Raw genomic sequence first — 12,102 nt, forward strand, 5'->3', positions numbered from 1 at the left:
AAAATTTTAAAAAGATTATTTCTTTCTCCTTCCTTCCTCCCTCCCTCCCTCCCTCCCTCCTTCTCTCCCTCTCTCCCTCTCTCCCTTCTTTCCTTCCTTCCTTCCTTCTCTTTCCTTTTTTTTGAGACAGAGTCTTACTCTGCCACCCAGTCTGGAGTGCAGTAACACGATCTTGGCTCACTGCAACCTCTGCCTTCTAGTCTCAGGCGATCCTCCCATCTCAGCCTCCTGAGTAGCTGGGACTACAGGTGTGCGCCACCACGTGCAGCTAGTTTTGTATTTTTTTTTGTAGAGACTGGGTTTTACCATGTTTTCCGGACTGGTTTTGAACTCTTGAGTTCAAGTGATCTCCCTGCCTTGGTCTCCCAAAGTGCTGGGATTAGAGGCATGAGTCACCGCACACAGCTAAAAGATGATTCTTAATTAGCTGCAGTGTTTCATTCTATAGATGTATTTATACTTTACCCATTGTGCACTTATTTTCTAGTGTTTTCACTGCTCTGATAACATACGTACCTTTGAGACATCAGATTTCAATGTATTTTTCTTAGGTGGCTGAATTATACGAAGAATTGAAGACTAGAATCTCACAGTTCAACATGCATGTTGATTCTCGGCGACCTGTCATGGACCAAGAGTATATATATAAGCAGCGATTCATCCTACAGGTGTGCTGGAGTTTCCTGGATGGTTTTTTCCTGATTCTTTGTGCTTACAGGGTCTTGTGGTTGAGAAACCGCTTATTCCTGCTTTCTGATACAAACCAAATCTCAAAGGAGATTTTAGGTCCATAATGTTCATACTGTGTTTGGGAACCAGGAAACATTCTTGTCTTTCATAGTTTGCATTATTTGTTGAATTGACGATTCATGTAGAGAGTATTTATTGTTTATTTTATTTATTAACATTTAATGGATTCAGACCGATTTCTTTCTTTCTTTTTTTTTTTTTTTTTTTGAGACGGAGTCTCACTCTGCCGCCCAGGCTGGAGTGCAGTGGCCAGATCTCAGCTCACTGCAAGCTCTGCCTCCCGGGTTCACGCCATTCTCCTGCCTCAGCCTCCCGAGTAGTTGGGACTACAGGCGCCCGCCACCGCGCCCGGCTAGTTTTTTGTATTTTTTAGTAGAGACGGGGTTTCACCGTGTTAGCCAGGATGGTCTCGATCTCCTGACCTCGTGATCCGCCCGTCTCGGCCTCCCAAAGTGCTGGGATTACAGGCTTGAGCCACCGCGCCCGGCCCAGACCGATTTCTAATTTCCAGGGGAGTGTTTCTGTAGAGTACCTGCGTTATCACTGCTTCAGGAGAGATCCTTTTGTTTTAACTTTTAAGAAAGTGAAATGCTCTTTATATTTTTCAGTGTATGTAGCTATTCCCCTACACTGAAAATATTATTTTAACTTTGGAGGCCATGGATTCAGATTACTAGTGGTTAGATGGAATGTGGCGAGCGGGAAGTGTGTCCTGGCCGGTGGAGACTGCCTCTGCTGTAGGGTTTCCTGGAAGGGTTGTCTGATGCATACAGAATCGGGTTTGAGGTAGATGCCTGTAAACTGGGGGTGCTGAAAATGTGCGAGTGTTTTCCTGGATGTAAAATTGCTCTAAGGCTGGGGGAGTCTTTGGTGGGTGTGTTTCAAACTGGGTATATTTTTATTGAAGAAGGGACTCTTCGCAGAGTGCATTTTATTTTATTTTTTATTTTTATTTTTATTTTTATTTGTTTTGAAGCAGAGTCTCGCTCTGTCGCCCGGGCTGGAGTGCAGTGGCCGGATCTCAGCTCACTGCAAGCTCCGCCTCCCGGGTTTACGCCATTCTCCTGCCTCAGCCTCCGAGTAGCTGGGACTACAGGCGCCCGCCACCTCGCCCGGCTAGTTTTTTTTTTTGTATTTTTTAGTAGAGACGGGGTTTCACCGTGTTAGCCAGGACGGTCTCGATCTCCTGACCTCGTGATCCGCCCGTCTTGGCCTCCCAAAGTGCTGGGATTACAGGCTTGGGCCACCGCGCCCGGCCGCGCAGAGTGCATTTTAAAGGTGAATAGTGGATGCCAGCCTGATGCCCTAAATCTAAGTGTTCCAACTGGAGTTCTTTCTGAACATCTGAGAGTACCTCCCCACGTGTGTGGGGAGAAGTGGAGAAAGTTGCCCAACCCTGGGGCTTTGTGTGTAGGAGGGTTTGTGTCCTTGTTCAACTTGCCACTGTTTCTTTCCCAAGCCTCATTCTGAGAAGTACTTAAGCTCTTTTGAAGAAAGATGTTTCTGTTAGGTGAGAAAAATGTTCCTTTTTCAGTGTTTCTGTTAGAGGAAATTACCAGAATTGTGACTTTCCGCTTGGTTGGTGGAAGGTCTAGTTTTCTATACAAACGATACCCGTCTTTTACATTTGTAGATGTCATATCATGCTGGGTTGAGATTTGTATATTGGTGAGAATAACTGATAAAACAATGCTGTTACTTCATGAAAATAAACTTCTTTTCCAGGTTGTATTGGCAGGTGCTTTCTATCCAAATTACTTTACTTTCGGACAGCCTGATGAGGAGATGGCGGTAAGGGAGCTGGCTGGCAAGGACCCCAAGACAACTGTAGTGGTAGGTGCTGGGGGCAGGCATCCCTCCCTGGCGTGTGGTCAGGCAGAACGTTTTTGTTCTCTAATTGTTTCTATTTTTGTGAGTTGTAAGTGAATTTCCCCCTGGAGTGAATATTAGGCTTGTTTGGCCTTTTCAGGCACATCTACTTGTCCCTCAGTCTCTTGCCTCCCTTTACAGACCTGGCCTTATAAGGAAGCCTTGAGAGTTTATAAGTTCAAGGTCAATGCTGATTTGATCATGTGCTATTTTGAAGGATTTAAGGCACTTATAAGTTTAAGAACATTTTCTTAATTCACAACTTATTGGTTGGCAGCTGAGTGCTGTGGCTTAAGCCAGTGATCCCCCGACCTGGATGCCAAACAGAACCACCTAGAGAGCGCTTATTTTATTTATATTTGTTGAAATTCAGATCTGAGGGCCCTGTGAGATCTGAGCTAGAAAGTCTGCCCTGGAAATCAGCATTCAAGTAGTGTGTACTTTGGGCATTTCTAATGATCAGCCATAGACCCTGACCATTGAATCAACATTTGCAACCCAGTTGTTTAAAGCCCAGCAGCAGAGAGAATCACACTGGAAGAAAGCATTTGAGACTGGACTGTTTCGGATTACTTGGTTCCAGTATGTGCCTCTATCTGATAAGGGGGGATGAGAAGCACTTGAATTTCCTTCGTGTCATATCATAAACGCTCGGTCATTGCCAGCTTTTATCCTTTTCCTGGTTATTGTTATACCACAGCTGTTAATCCTGAAGAAATAAATAGCTCATAAGGAAAGGGCACAGATGACTTGAGATTACAATTGGAGGTCTTTGATGAGCACCAAAAGGAGCTGGTGCTCATGCTGGAGATGAGAGAGCCAGCTGAGATACACTTGATACCTGTGGAAGGGACAGTAAAAGGAAGTCATTAGTTTTTTATAGCTACTGAGAATCATTTGATTGGCACCTGTGCTCTTGCTGGCCGTCAGGTTTGACTAAGCTCTTTGCTTGGCTTCCTCTCTCACCCCTCTGCTCCTTTGTGGTTTTCTTCCCTCAGCTGTGCACAGCGGGAAGGGTTCTATAGGACTCTCCCTCAGACATTCAGCAGCTCTGCTTGTATCTCTCGAGCACTGGGAACCTGGTCTGGGGGCCCAAAATTACCTAGTGTGTATATCTTAAAAGCTACATAATAGCTTTACTTAGCACTTGAGAGACTGTGTGTTGGATACTTTTTATTCTTCTCTGAGCCTCACTCCACCCTTTGAGTTGGGGATTTCTCATGCCATTCTCATTTCATGATGTGGCAGTTCGGTCTCAGGGCAACTCCATAACCTGCCTAAGGAGACATGTGGATTCAGGGAGTGAGGAGACAGGATCTAACTGGATGCCTTCACTTACGTGCCTTCTGTCACGGAGCCCTGTGCAGAGCTGGGCTGGCACAGGAGTTGCCCTGGTCCAGAGGAAAGTATGGAGTGCTCTGCAGAAACCCAGCGTGGTGCCTTGAGAGTTTATACATTAAAGGTCAATGCCAGTTTGATCATGTGCTATTTGGTCCTTCCACTGTGGTGATGAGGAAATATGCACTCCTCTCGTTAGTTAGACATTTTCCTTTAAAGTTTACATTCCCATTATTCCTTATGTAGAAATATGTTTTAAAAAGAAGTGTTTAGTAAGCTTGATTATTTTAAGGGAAAACAGAAGTAAACAAATCTTAATTTGCTTTATTAGACTTACACCATTTTAACAGGGGTAGAATTAGCCTTTATTTAAGATATTTATTATAGAACTTAGAATTTAAAAGTCATTAAATGCACTGATATGTAGAGTTTATATATTATGGTTAAAGATAGCAAACTGTGTTTTTAGAAACTAAAACAGTGTACATCAGTTTTGAGCTTGTGAATGTTGCAACTGTTTTGTTAGCTCTAGTAATCTGCTCTGATTTTGTATTATATTTTACAGTTGAAGCACATTCCTCCCTATGGATTTCTTTACTATAAACAACTACAGTCTCTCTTTAGACAGTGTGGTCAAGTCAAATCTATTGTATTTGATGGTGCAAAGTAAGTATATTTTTGTAATCAACTGTAATTATGAAAGAAGCATAAAGATTCAAATGTTTCCAGATGCTGATTCTTAAAACTGAGTGCCCATGGAAATGGGTCCTCCTATGGGCTGCTGCAACTGGCTTTCAAAATGTAGCTTTGGTTTATCTTATGGTCAGAAGCAATTTATCTTCTCTTTCTGCTAAGTAACCTCCTAAAGGACTAGGCTGCTGGTTAGCGGTCAAGTGTGGTCACTCCAAGAAGGCTCAGTAACTCAGTGTGATGCTAAGGCGGATTCTCCTAAAGTGATCTTCTCTTTCACGCACTTGTCCTCAGATTTTCTCAGTGAGTCGTTGGTAAGAGTTATTTTGTGGGCCATGAAGATGCTCCAGAATAGAGTGTATCTGCTTATAGTTGTCTAAAGCAGATATGTTTTGAATATTTTTGGAAGGCAAACATTGTAAAAACTCAATTTGGCTCTACTTCATGTAAGGAGCAAATGGTGTGTTTTGGAGTATCACTCAGTTTTTATTTCTAACAGGAAATGTTTATGTACCAAAAAACCTAAAGTATGATTTTTAATTTTTAAAGTTAGAAATTTTTTCCAGTGTTCTATGAATGTTGATAAATTTTTATTTAACTTGACAAAGCTTTGTAAATAAGAACAAACACTTTTTCTTTAATGTCCAATTCACTCAAGTTGAACATTAAGTCCATTTTCAATTTGGAGTAATTCCCTCCAGCATTTTAAGTTCCATTTCTATGATTAATATATTGATTTTCTTTGTAGGCCTGTAAATGCCTCATGAGGCAAACGTACAACTCCCTAACAAGCAAAACCTTCCTAAGTGCTTTTAACAACTTAGAGAATTAATGAATTAAACTTGTAGTGTCTGAACTTTTCTTAAATATTCTGATGTAAATTATAGTAAGATAGTAAGTCACATATATAAAGTAGCTTACTTAAAGCTGGAATCACACAGCTGAACTAATTCCTGAATATTGTGCGTCCGCTTACCTGGGTGAGGTTCCAGTTCTGCGTGAATGTTCCTTTGACTGATTTGAGGGTCAGAAGTCTTGGCTCCCATGAGATTGCAGCATTTTTGTTCACTCATCTTTATGACTGGATTGAGATCTGTGTTTGTTTCCTGTTCTTCTTGCCTGGGACTTTTTGTTTTGTTTTGTTTTATTATTTTTATTTATTTATTTTTGAAACGGAATCTCGCTCTGTCATCAGGCTGGAGTGCAGTGGCACAATCTTGGCTCACTACAACCTCTGCCTCCCGTTGCCTGGGACCTTTTTTTTTTTTTTTTTTTTTTTTTTTTGAGACTGAGTCTGGCTCTGTCGCCCAGGCTGGAGTGCGGTGGCCGGATCTCAGCTCACTGCAAGCTCCGCCTCCCGGGTTCACGCCATTCTCCTGCCTCAGCCTCCCAAGTAGCTGGGACCACAGGCGCCCGCCACTTCGCCCGGCTAGTTTTTTGTATTTTTTAGTAGAGACGGGGTTTCACCGTGTTAGCCAGGATGGTCTCGATCTCCTGACCTCGTGATCCGCCCGTCTCGGCCTCCCAAAGTGCTGGGATTACAGGCTTGAGCCACCGCGCCCGGCCGCCTGGGACCTTTTTTATAGGTGTTTATAGCTTTTACATTCCTCACATTTCCAGCTCTCTAGTCGTAATACAAATGTCATGCCAATTTTTTGGGGGAAGTAACAGTATTCTTTCTGGTTATACCAGTACCATTTCTTGGGATTCAAGTGTTTAAAGGCAAAGGAAGATATAGTGATTAAAAGAATAAGAACTGTATTTCTCTTGGCATACAGCAGGGGTGACTTTGTGTAGACTCTGTGAGGTGCCAAGGGTGCGTGGGCAGATGGGCACAGGTGGTACCTGGGCATATCATGTTCTCCCATAAGAAGCTTTCAACTTCGTGGTAGGAGTGGAGAGTCAAATTAGTTTCACAGACATTTGCCTGCTGTGAGAAGTCATGGGAGAGGCCCAGAAGGTTAGAAGAAGACATTCTATTTGAGGCCCAATATCAGAGCAGTAACATTAATTTGAGACTTCCTTGGGTGGACGTTGGAGGGTTGTGAGGCCTTGGGCTGGTGCAGTGTCCACTGCAGAGGTGGTGCCCGCAGGGTCAGGGTAGTTTTCCGGCAGGAGGCAGGCATGAGCTGATCTTGATGGTGGAAAGCCGAGACTCTGCACACATAGCTGGCAGCCATTTGGGCGGAGCTGCTCCGTGTCAGATGGAGTCTCTTGTGAGGAGGTCAGATGCTGACTTTGGGACAGTCTTTTGGCAGATGGATGAGTGTGAACGTGACTAGGTGGGCACTCTGAGTGTTCTGTCCAGAACCATGTTTCATGGAACTTACTCAGGGATAAGCGGAGGTCAAGACAAGAGAAGAGGCCGGCCTGGAGTCTTCGCAGTAGTCCAAAGCGGAGGTGCTGAGATATGGAGGCAGTATGGTGGTGGTTGACGTGAAAAGGAGCCAACAGATGGGAAGGAGGATGGCTTGGATTTGGCTGGTCATTGCATGTGGAGGGCAAAGGAGAGAGGAGCCCAAGAGCATCTGGCTTTCCAGCCTGGAAGCTGGGGAGGATGGAGCTTTGAGGAGCAGATGCTGAGGTCTGGAGTTTAAAATTACTTCTACGGAGTCTTAGGAGAGACTCTGAAGAAGGGAGATAAAGCAGAAGTGCATGAATCAGGTGGTGGGTGGAAGGAAAATGCATGCATTTATGAGTGAAGAGGATGGGGCATGAAGGAGGGCAGAGGAGGGCGGAGTGAATCAGGGTCCATTCATGTACCTACTCCACACACCTCCCTTGCTGGGCATCTTTCCAAACTGCTCAAGGTGTACATTTCCAGGAGAGAGCTCACTACAGGATGATTTTTATAGTAGAGGAAGGGGCCCAGGTCTGTTTATGTGGCTCTGTGATGATGTGGGAACCCAGGGGCATTAGAACGTGCATACATAGCAAGGTAAACTTGATGCTGTCTTCTTTCTGCCTGGCACGTCCAGCAGGCACCTTTTGCTCCATGCCTGCTGCTCATACCCCAGAGAGGGGCCTGGAATGGGACACTGAAATATAGGCTGAAGTAAGGGAGGGCATTTATCAACATTACTTGGTGTTTTATTCTGTTCTCGCAGTGCTATAAAGAAATACCTGAAACTGGGTAATTTATAAAAAAAAGAGTTTTAATTGGCTCATGGTTCTGCAGGCTGTGTAGGCTGCTGCTTCTGGGGAGGCCTCAGGAAACTTACAATCATGGTGAAATGTGAAGGGGAAGCTGGCATGTCTTCCATGGCTGGAGCGAAAGGAAGAGAGCAAAAGGGAGGGTGGTGCACACTTTTAAACAACCAGATCTTGTGAGAACTCACTAGCACAAAAACAGCAAGGGGGAAATTGCGCCCATGATCCGGTCACCTCCAACCAGGCCCCTCCTCCAATATTGGGGATTAGAGTTCGACATGAGATTTGGGCAGGGACACAGATCTAAACCATGTCACTTGGCAATAAATTTAACGGTTTCGGCCCAGGCGCTGTGACTCACGCCTGTAATCCCAGCACTTTGGGAGGCTGAGATGGGCAGATCATGAGGTCAGGAGATAGAAACCATCCTGGCCAACATGGTGAAATCCCATCTCTACTAAAAATACAAAAATTAGCCAGGCGTGGTGGCATACACCTGTAGTCCCAGCTACTCGGGAGGCTGAAGCAGGGGAATCTCTTGAATCTGGGAGGCGGAGGTTACAGTGAGCTGAGATGACACCCCTGCACTGGCAACAGAGCGAGACTCCATCTCAAAAAAAAAAATTAAAGAAAAAATGATTTCATGGTTTTTTTGAAGGGGAATTACAAAGATCACTGAGTTACACATTTGTGTGGTTTTCTGTGTTCTGTTTTATTTTATGATAGTAAAGAAAGACATTCTATTGTAATCATGAAAATTATTTTGCAATTATGAAAGTAATTATTAAGTAAGATTTGTTTTTGCCCCAAATTCCATGTGACTTTAGTCTTTATTCTGCATTATATTATACAAGGATGATACTTGGTTTTGGTTTAATGACATGTCATTATAACTTTTATTTCTCTTAACAATTTTCCATTGGAGAAATTAATACATGTTATTAATTATAGATTGAAGAGTTACTGGCATTTTGAGGAGAGATGTGACAGAATTTCTGTCTAATCTTGAGAGAAATGAATATGCAGTTTTTAATCAGATGCCTGATAAATTTATTTTTAAATTTACATTTGTGGAACAGAGCCTTTGTGGAATTCTCACGAAATCCAACGGAGAGATTTAAAACCCTTCCTGCCGTGTACATGGCAATTAAGATGTCTCAACTAAAAGTTTCACTTGAACTCAACGTTCATTCTGCAGAGGAAATTGAAGGGAAGGTGCAAGGCATGAATGTCTCAAAGCTCAGGAACACAAGGTATTTTCAGGAGGGAGGTGGCAGACATGCTCTACCTGCTTTCACATATTCAGATACTGTTTTTAAATGACTATTGATCTGACCTTGCTTCAGCTTATGTTAAAAGCACTGGCTTGGCTGGGTGTGGTGGCTCACCTCTAACCCCAGCACTTTGGGAGGCCGAGGCAGGTGGATCACTTGAGGCCAGGAGTTTGGGACCAGCCTTGCCAACATGGTGAAACCCTGTCTGTACTGAAAATACAAAAATTAGCCGGGCTTGGTGGCACACGCCTGTAATCCCACCTACTCGGGAGGCTGAGGCAGGAGAATTGCTCGAACCCGGGAGGTGGAGGTTACAGTCAGCCGAGATCACACCACTGCACTCCAGCCAGGGTGACAGAACAATATACTGTCTTAAAACAAATAAATAAATAAGTAAATAAATAAACAAACAAACAAGCACCGGCTTTGTGGTCGAGTGGACCTGCCGTTGTATCCTGGTTGCGTCATCTCCTCACTCTGTGCACTTGGGCACATTACCTAACCTCTCTGAACCTGAGGGTTTTTTCCTGTTTAATAGAAATGATACTGGTCGGGCGAGATGGCTCATGCCTGTAATCCTTGTACTTTGGGAGGCCAAGGCGGGAGGATCACTTGAGGTCAGGAGTTCAAAACCAGCCTGGCCAACATAGTGAAACCCCATCTCTATTAAAAATACAAAAAAATTAGCCGGGCGTGGTGGCGGACACCTGTAATCCCAGCTAGGTGGGAGGCTGAGGCAGGAGAATCACTTAAACCCGGGAGACAGAGGTTGCAGTGAGCTGAGATCACGCCACTGCACTCCTCCCAGGGCAACAGAGCGAGACTCAGTCTCAAACAAAAAAAAGAAATGATACCTATGGTGCAAGGCTGTTGAGAGGATTGAGTGATACCATTTATGTAATTTTTAGTTAAATAGTAGGGATTAAATCTAATGTTAATTTCCTTTCTTCCTGGATAGGATTATGCATTTTGTTTTGCAAATTCTCTTTTTAAGTATTGTGGAATATTCTTTGTCTTCAGCACAGCAATCAGTGGGACATAATGGAGATGCAGCTGGGAGCACCTAGTTGCTTACCAGAGTAAGCTGCCCTTCCTTGCCAAATAGCATTTTTGACTCCCACCCAGAGAGTGGTTCAGGGATAGGGCTGTCTGTAGGGCTGGTCAGCCCAGGGCAGGGGCACTTGCTGCATGCAGCTGGCATCACCCTGGTGGATCTTCTCTTGGACCAAACTGAGTCACCCATGGTATTTGTGACAGACTGCTTGCCTTTTGGCCATATCCCCATAGTCACATATGTGGGAAGTCTCATTTATTATTTCTTAATTGTAGAGTTTTCAGTTTTGGGAGGAATTTAACAGGAATCTGAGGAGTTGGTGGAGGAAGGGAAATCTGTTCCATCTGGTTTCACCCAGTGTGTGACTTTTGGTTTCTGAGAGTTTGGGAGTGTAGTGGGTTCAGTCCTTCATGTAGAGAAGACCTGTCCTGCTCTAGTGAGGTCAGACTCCGCTTACTTTTGTCATTGAACGCCGGGGAGTCACTCATTGCCTGAGTCACTCATTGAAAATGGGTCTGGAGATCGGGAAAAGAGTTGGATCAAGATCTTTCTTACGCTTTAGAATAAAGTATTAGGAAAGGAAATTTTTATGTTCTATCAAATTTGTCTTTTGTATTCAGAAGTTTAGCATTTACTATCTTATTGCCTTTAAGGGAAAATGATATTTTGGGGGTTTATTGGAAAATCATATGTGTGTGTTTTCTAACATAGCATTGAGCCAAGCATGGATTCTTATAGTTTTCTAAAGGTCAAGGTGCACATTTGAAAACACAAGTTAGGAAACACTGTAGGTCTGAGATTTAGAATTTATCTCAGACCTTGAAAGTCTAAATTTAATAATTTATCTATTTATCTTGATAATACCTTGAAAGTAGATATTCTCTGACAGTCTTGGCCTTCACAATTATATACTACCTGGAAGGTATATAATTATATGTATAGTATATATAATTGTATATAATATATAGTATATAATTATATATTACAATTATATACTACCTGGTATGCAACAATTATATACCTGGTAGTATATAATTGTTGGGGTGTGTACCCCTTCCAGAGCCCTTCAAAAAGCCAGCAGAAATTCATGTTTGAGATGAAATCAAATTTGTCATCTCTGGCTTAGGTATTTTATTGAAATGTTCTTTTCTTATAGAAATATTAGAATAGTTCAAGTGATAATTTCACTTATGTAAATGTGTTTTCTTTGTAAAACTTGATTTTTATTTTATTAAAAATTCATATTATTTAGGGTGAATGTGGACTTCCAGAAGCAGACGGTAGATCCTATGCAAGTCTCATTTAACACATCAGACAGGTCCCAGACAGTTACAGATCTCCTTCTAACTATTGATGTCACAGAGGTAAGGATGAAGTAATTGAGCTTTTCCTCCTTCTTAAACTAAAATCATCATGTTGTATATAGGAAGTTTACACACACACACCCCCCCCAACACACACACACACGCACATACACAGAGAGAGAGAGAGAGAGAGAACTCATGCACCTTGGTAATCTTGTTAATGGGGGTGAGCTTGAATTATCACTGTACTTGTTAAATTGAAATATGGCTAAAATGGAAATTGAAACATACTTATTCTAGAATCAAAGTTAATTTTTAAAATATCAAGTACATTTAAAATGCTGCAATAAATCAGATGTGACAAGATACATGTTAGAGGAAAAAAAAGTGTGTATATTTTTGAGACAAAGTATTGCTGTGTTGCCCAGGCTGGAGTGCAGTGGCACAATCTCCATTCACTGCAACCTCTGCCTTCTGGGTTCAAGCGATTCCTCTGCCTCAGCCTCCTGAGTAGCTGGGATTACAGGTGTGTGCCACCATGCCCGGGTAATTTTTGTGCTTTTAGTAGAGATGGGGTTTCACCACATTGGCCAGGCTGGTCTCGAACTCCTGTCCTCAAGTGATCTGCCTGCCTCTGTTCCCAAAGTGCTGGGATTACAGATGTGAGCCACTG

The 12,102-nt window shown here is 43.0% G+C and overlaps 1 protein-coding gene across 1 annotated transcript in view; it reads left to right on the plus strand.

Moving 5' to 3' along the window:
* TDRD9 (tudor domain containing 9) overlaps window positions 1–12,102 on the plus strand; it is a 126,854-nt gene that overhangs the window by 89,537 nt on the left and 25,215 nt on the right. Inside the window, exons 21-25 of the mRNA XM_025391938.1 lie at window positions 552–668; window positions 2,476–2,583; window positions 4,523–4,623; window positions 8,877–9,050; window positions 11,378–11,489. Coding sequence (XP_025247723.1) covers window positions 552–668; window positions 2,476–2,583; window positions 4,523–4,623; window positions 8,877–9,050; window positions 11,378–11,489 — 612 coding nt within the window. The remainder of the gene's footprint in view (window positions 1–551; window positions 669–2,475; window positions 2,584–4,522; window positions 4,624–8,876; window positions 9,051–11,377; window positions 11,490–12,102) is intronic.

The sequence above is a fragment of the Theropithecus gelada genome, chromosome 7b (assembly GCF_003255815.1).
Source record: "Theropithecus gelada isolate Dixy chromosome 7b, Tgel_1.0, whole genome shotgun sequence".
NCBI classification, from domain to species: Eukaryota; Metazoa; Chordata; class Mammalia; order Primates; family Cercopithecidae; genus Theropithecus; species Theropithecus gelada.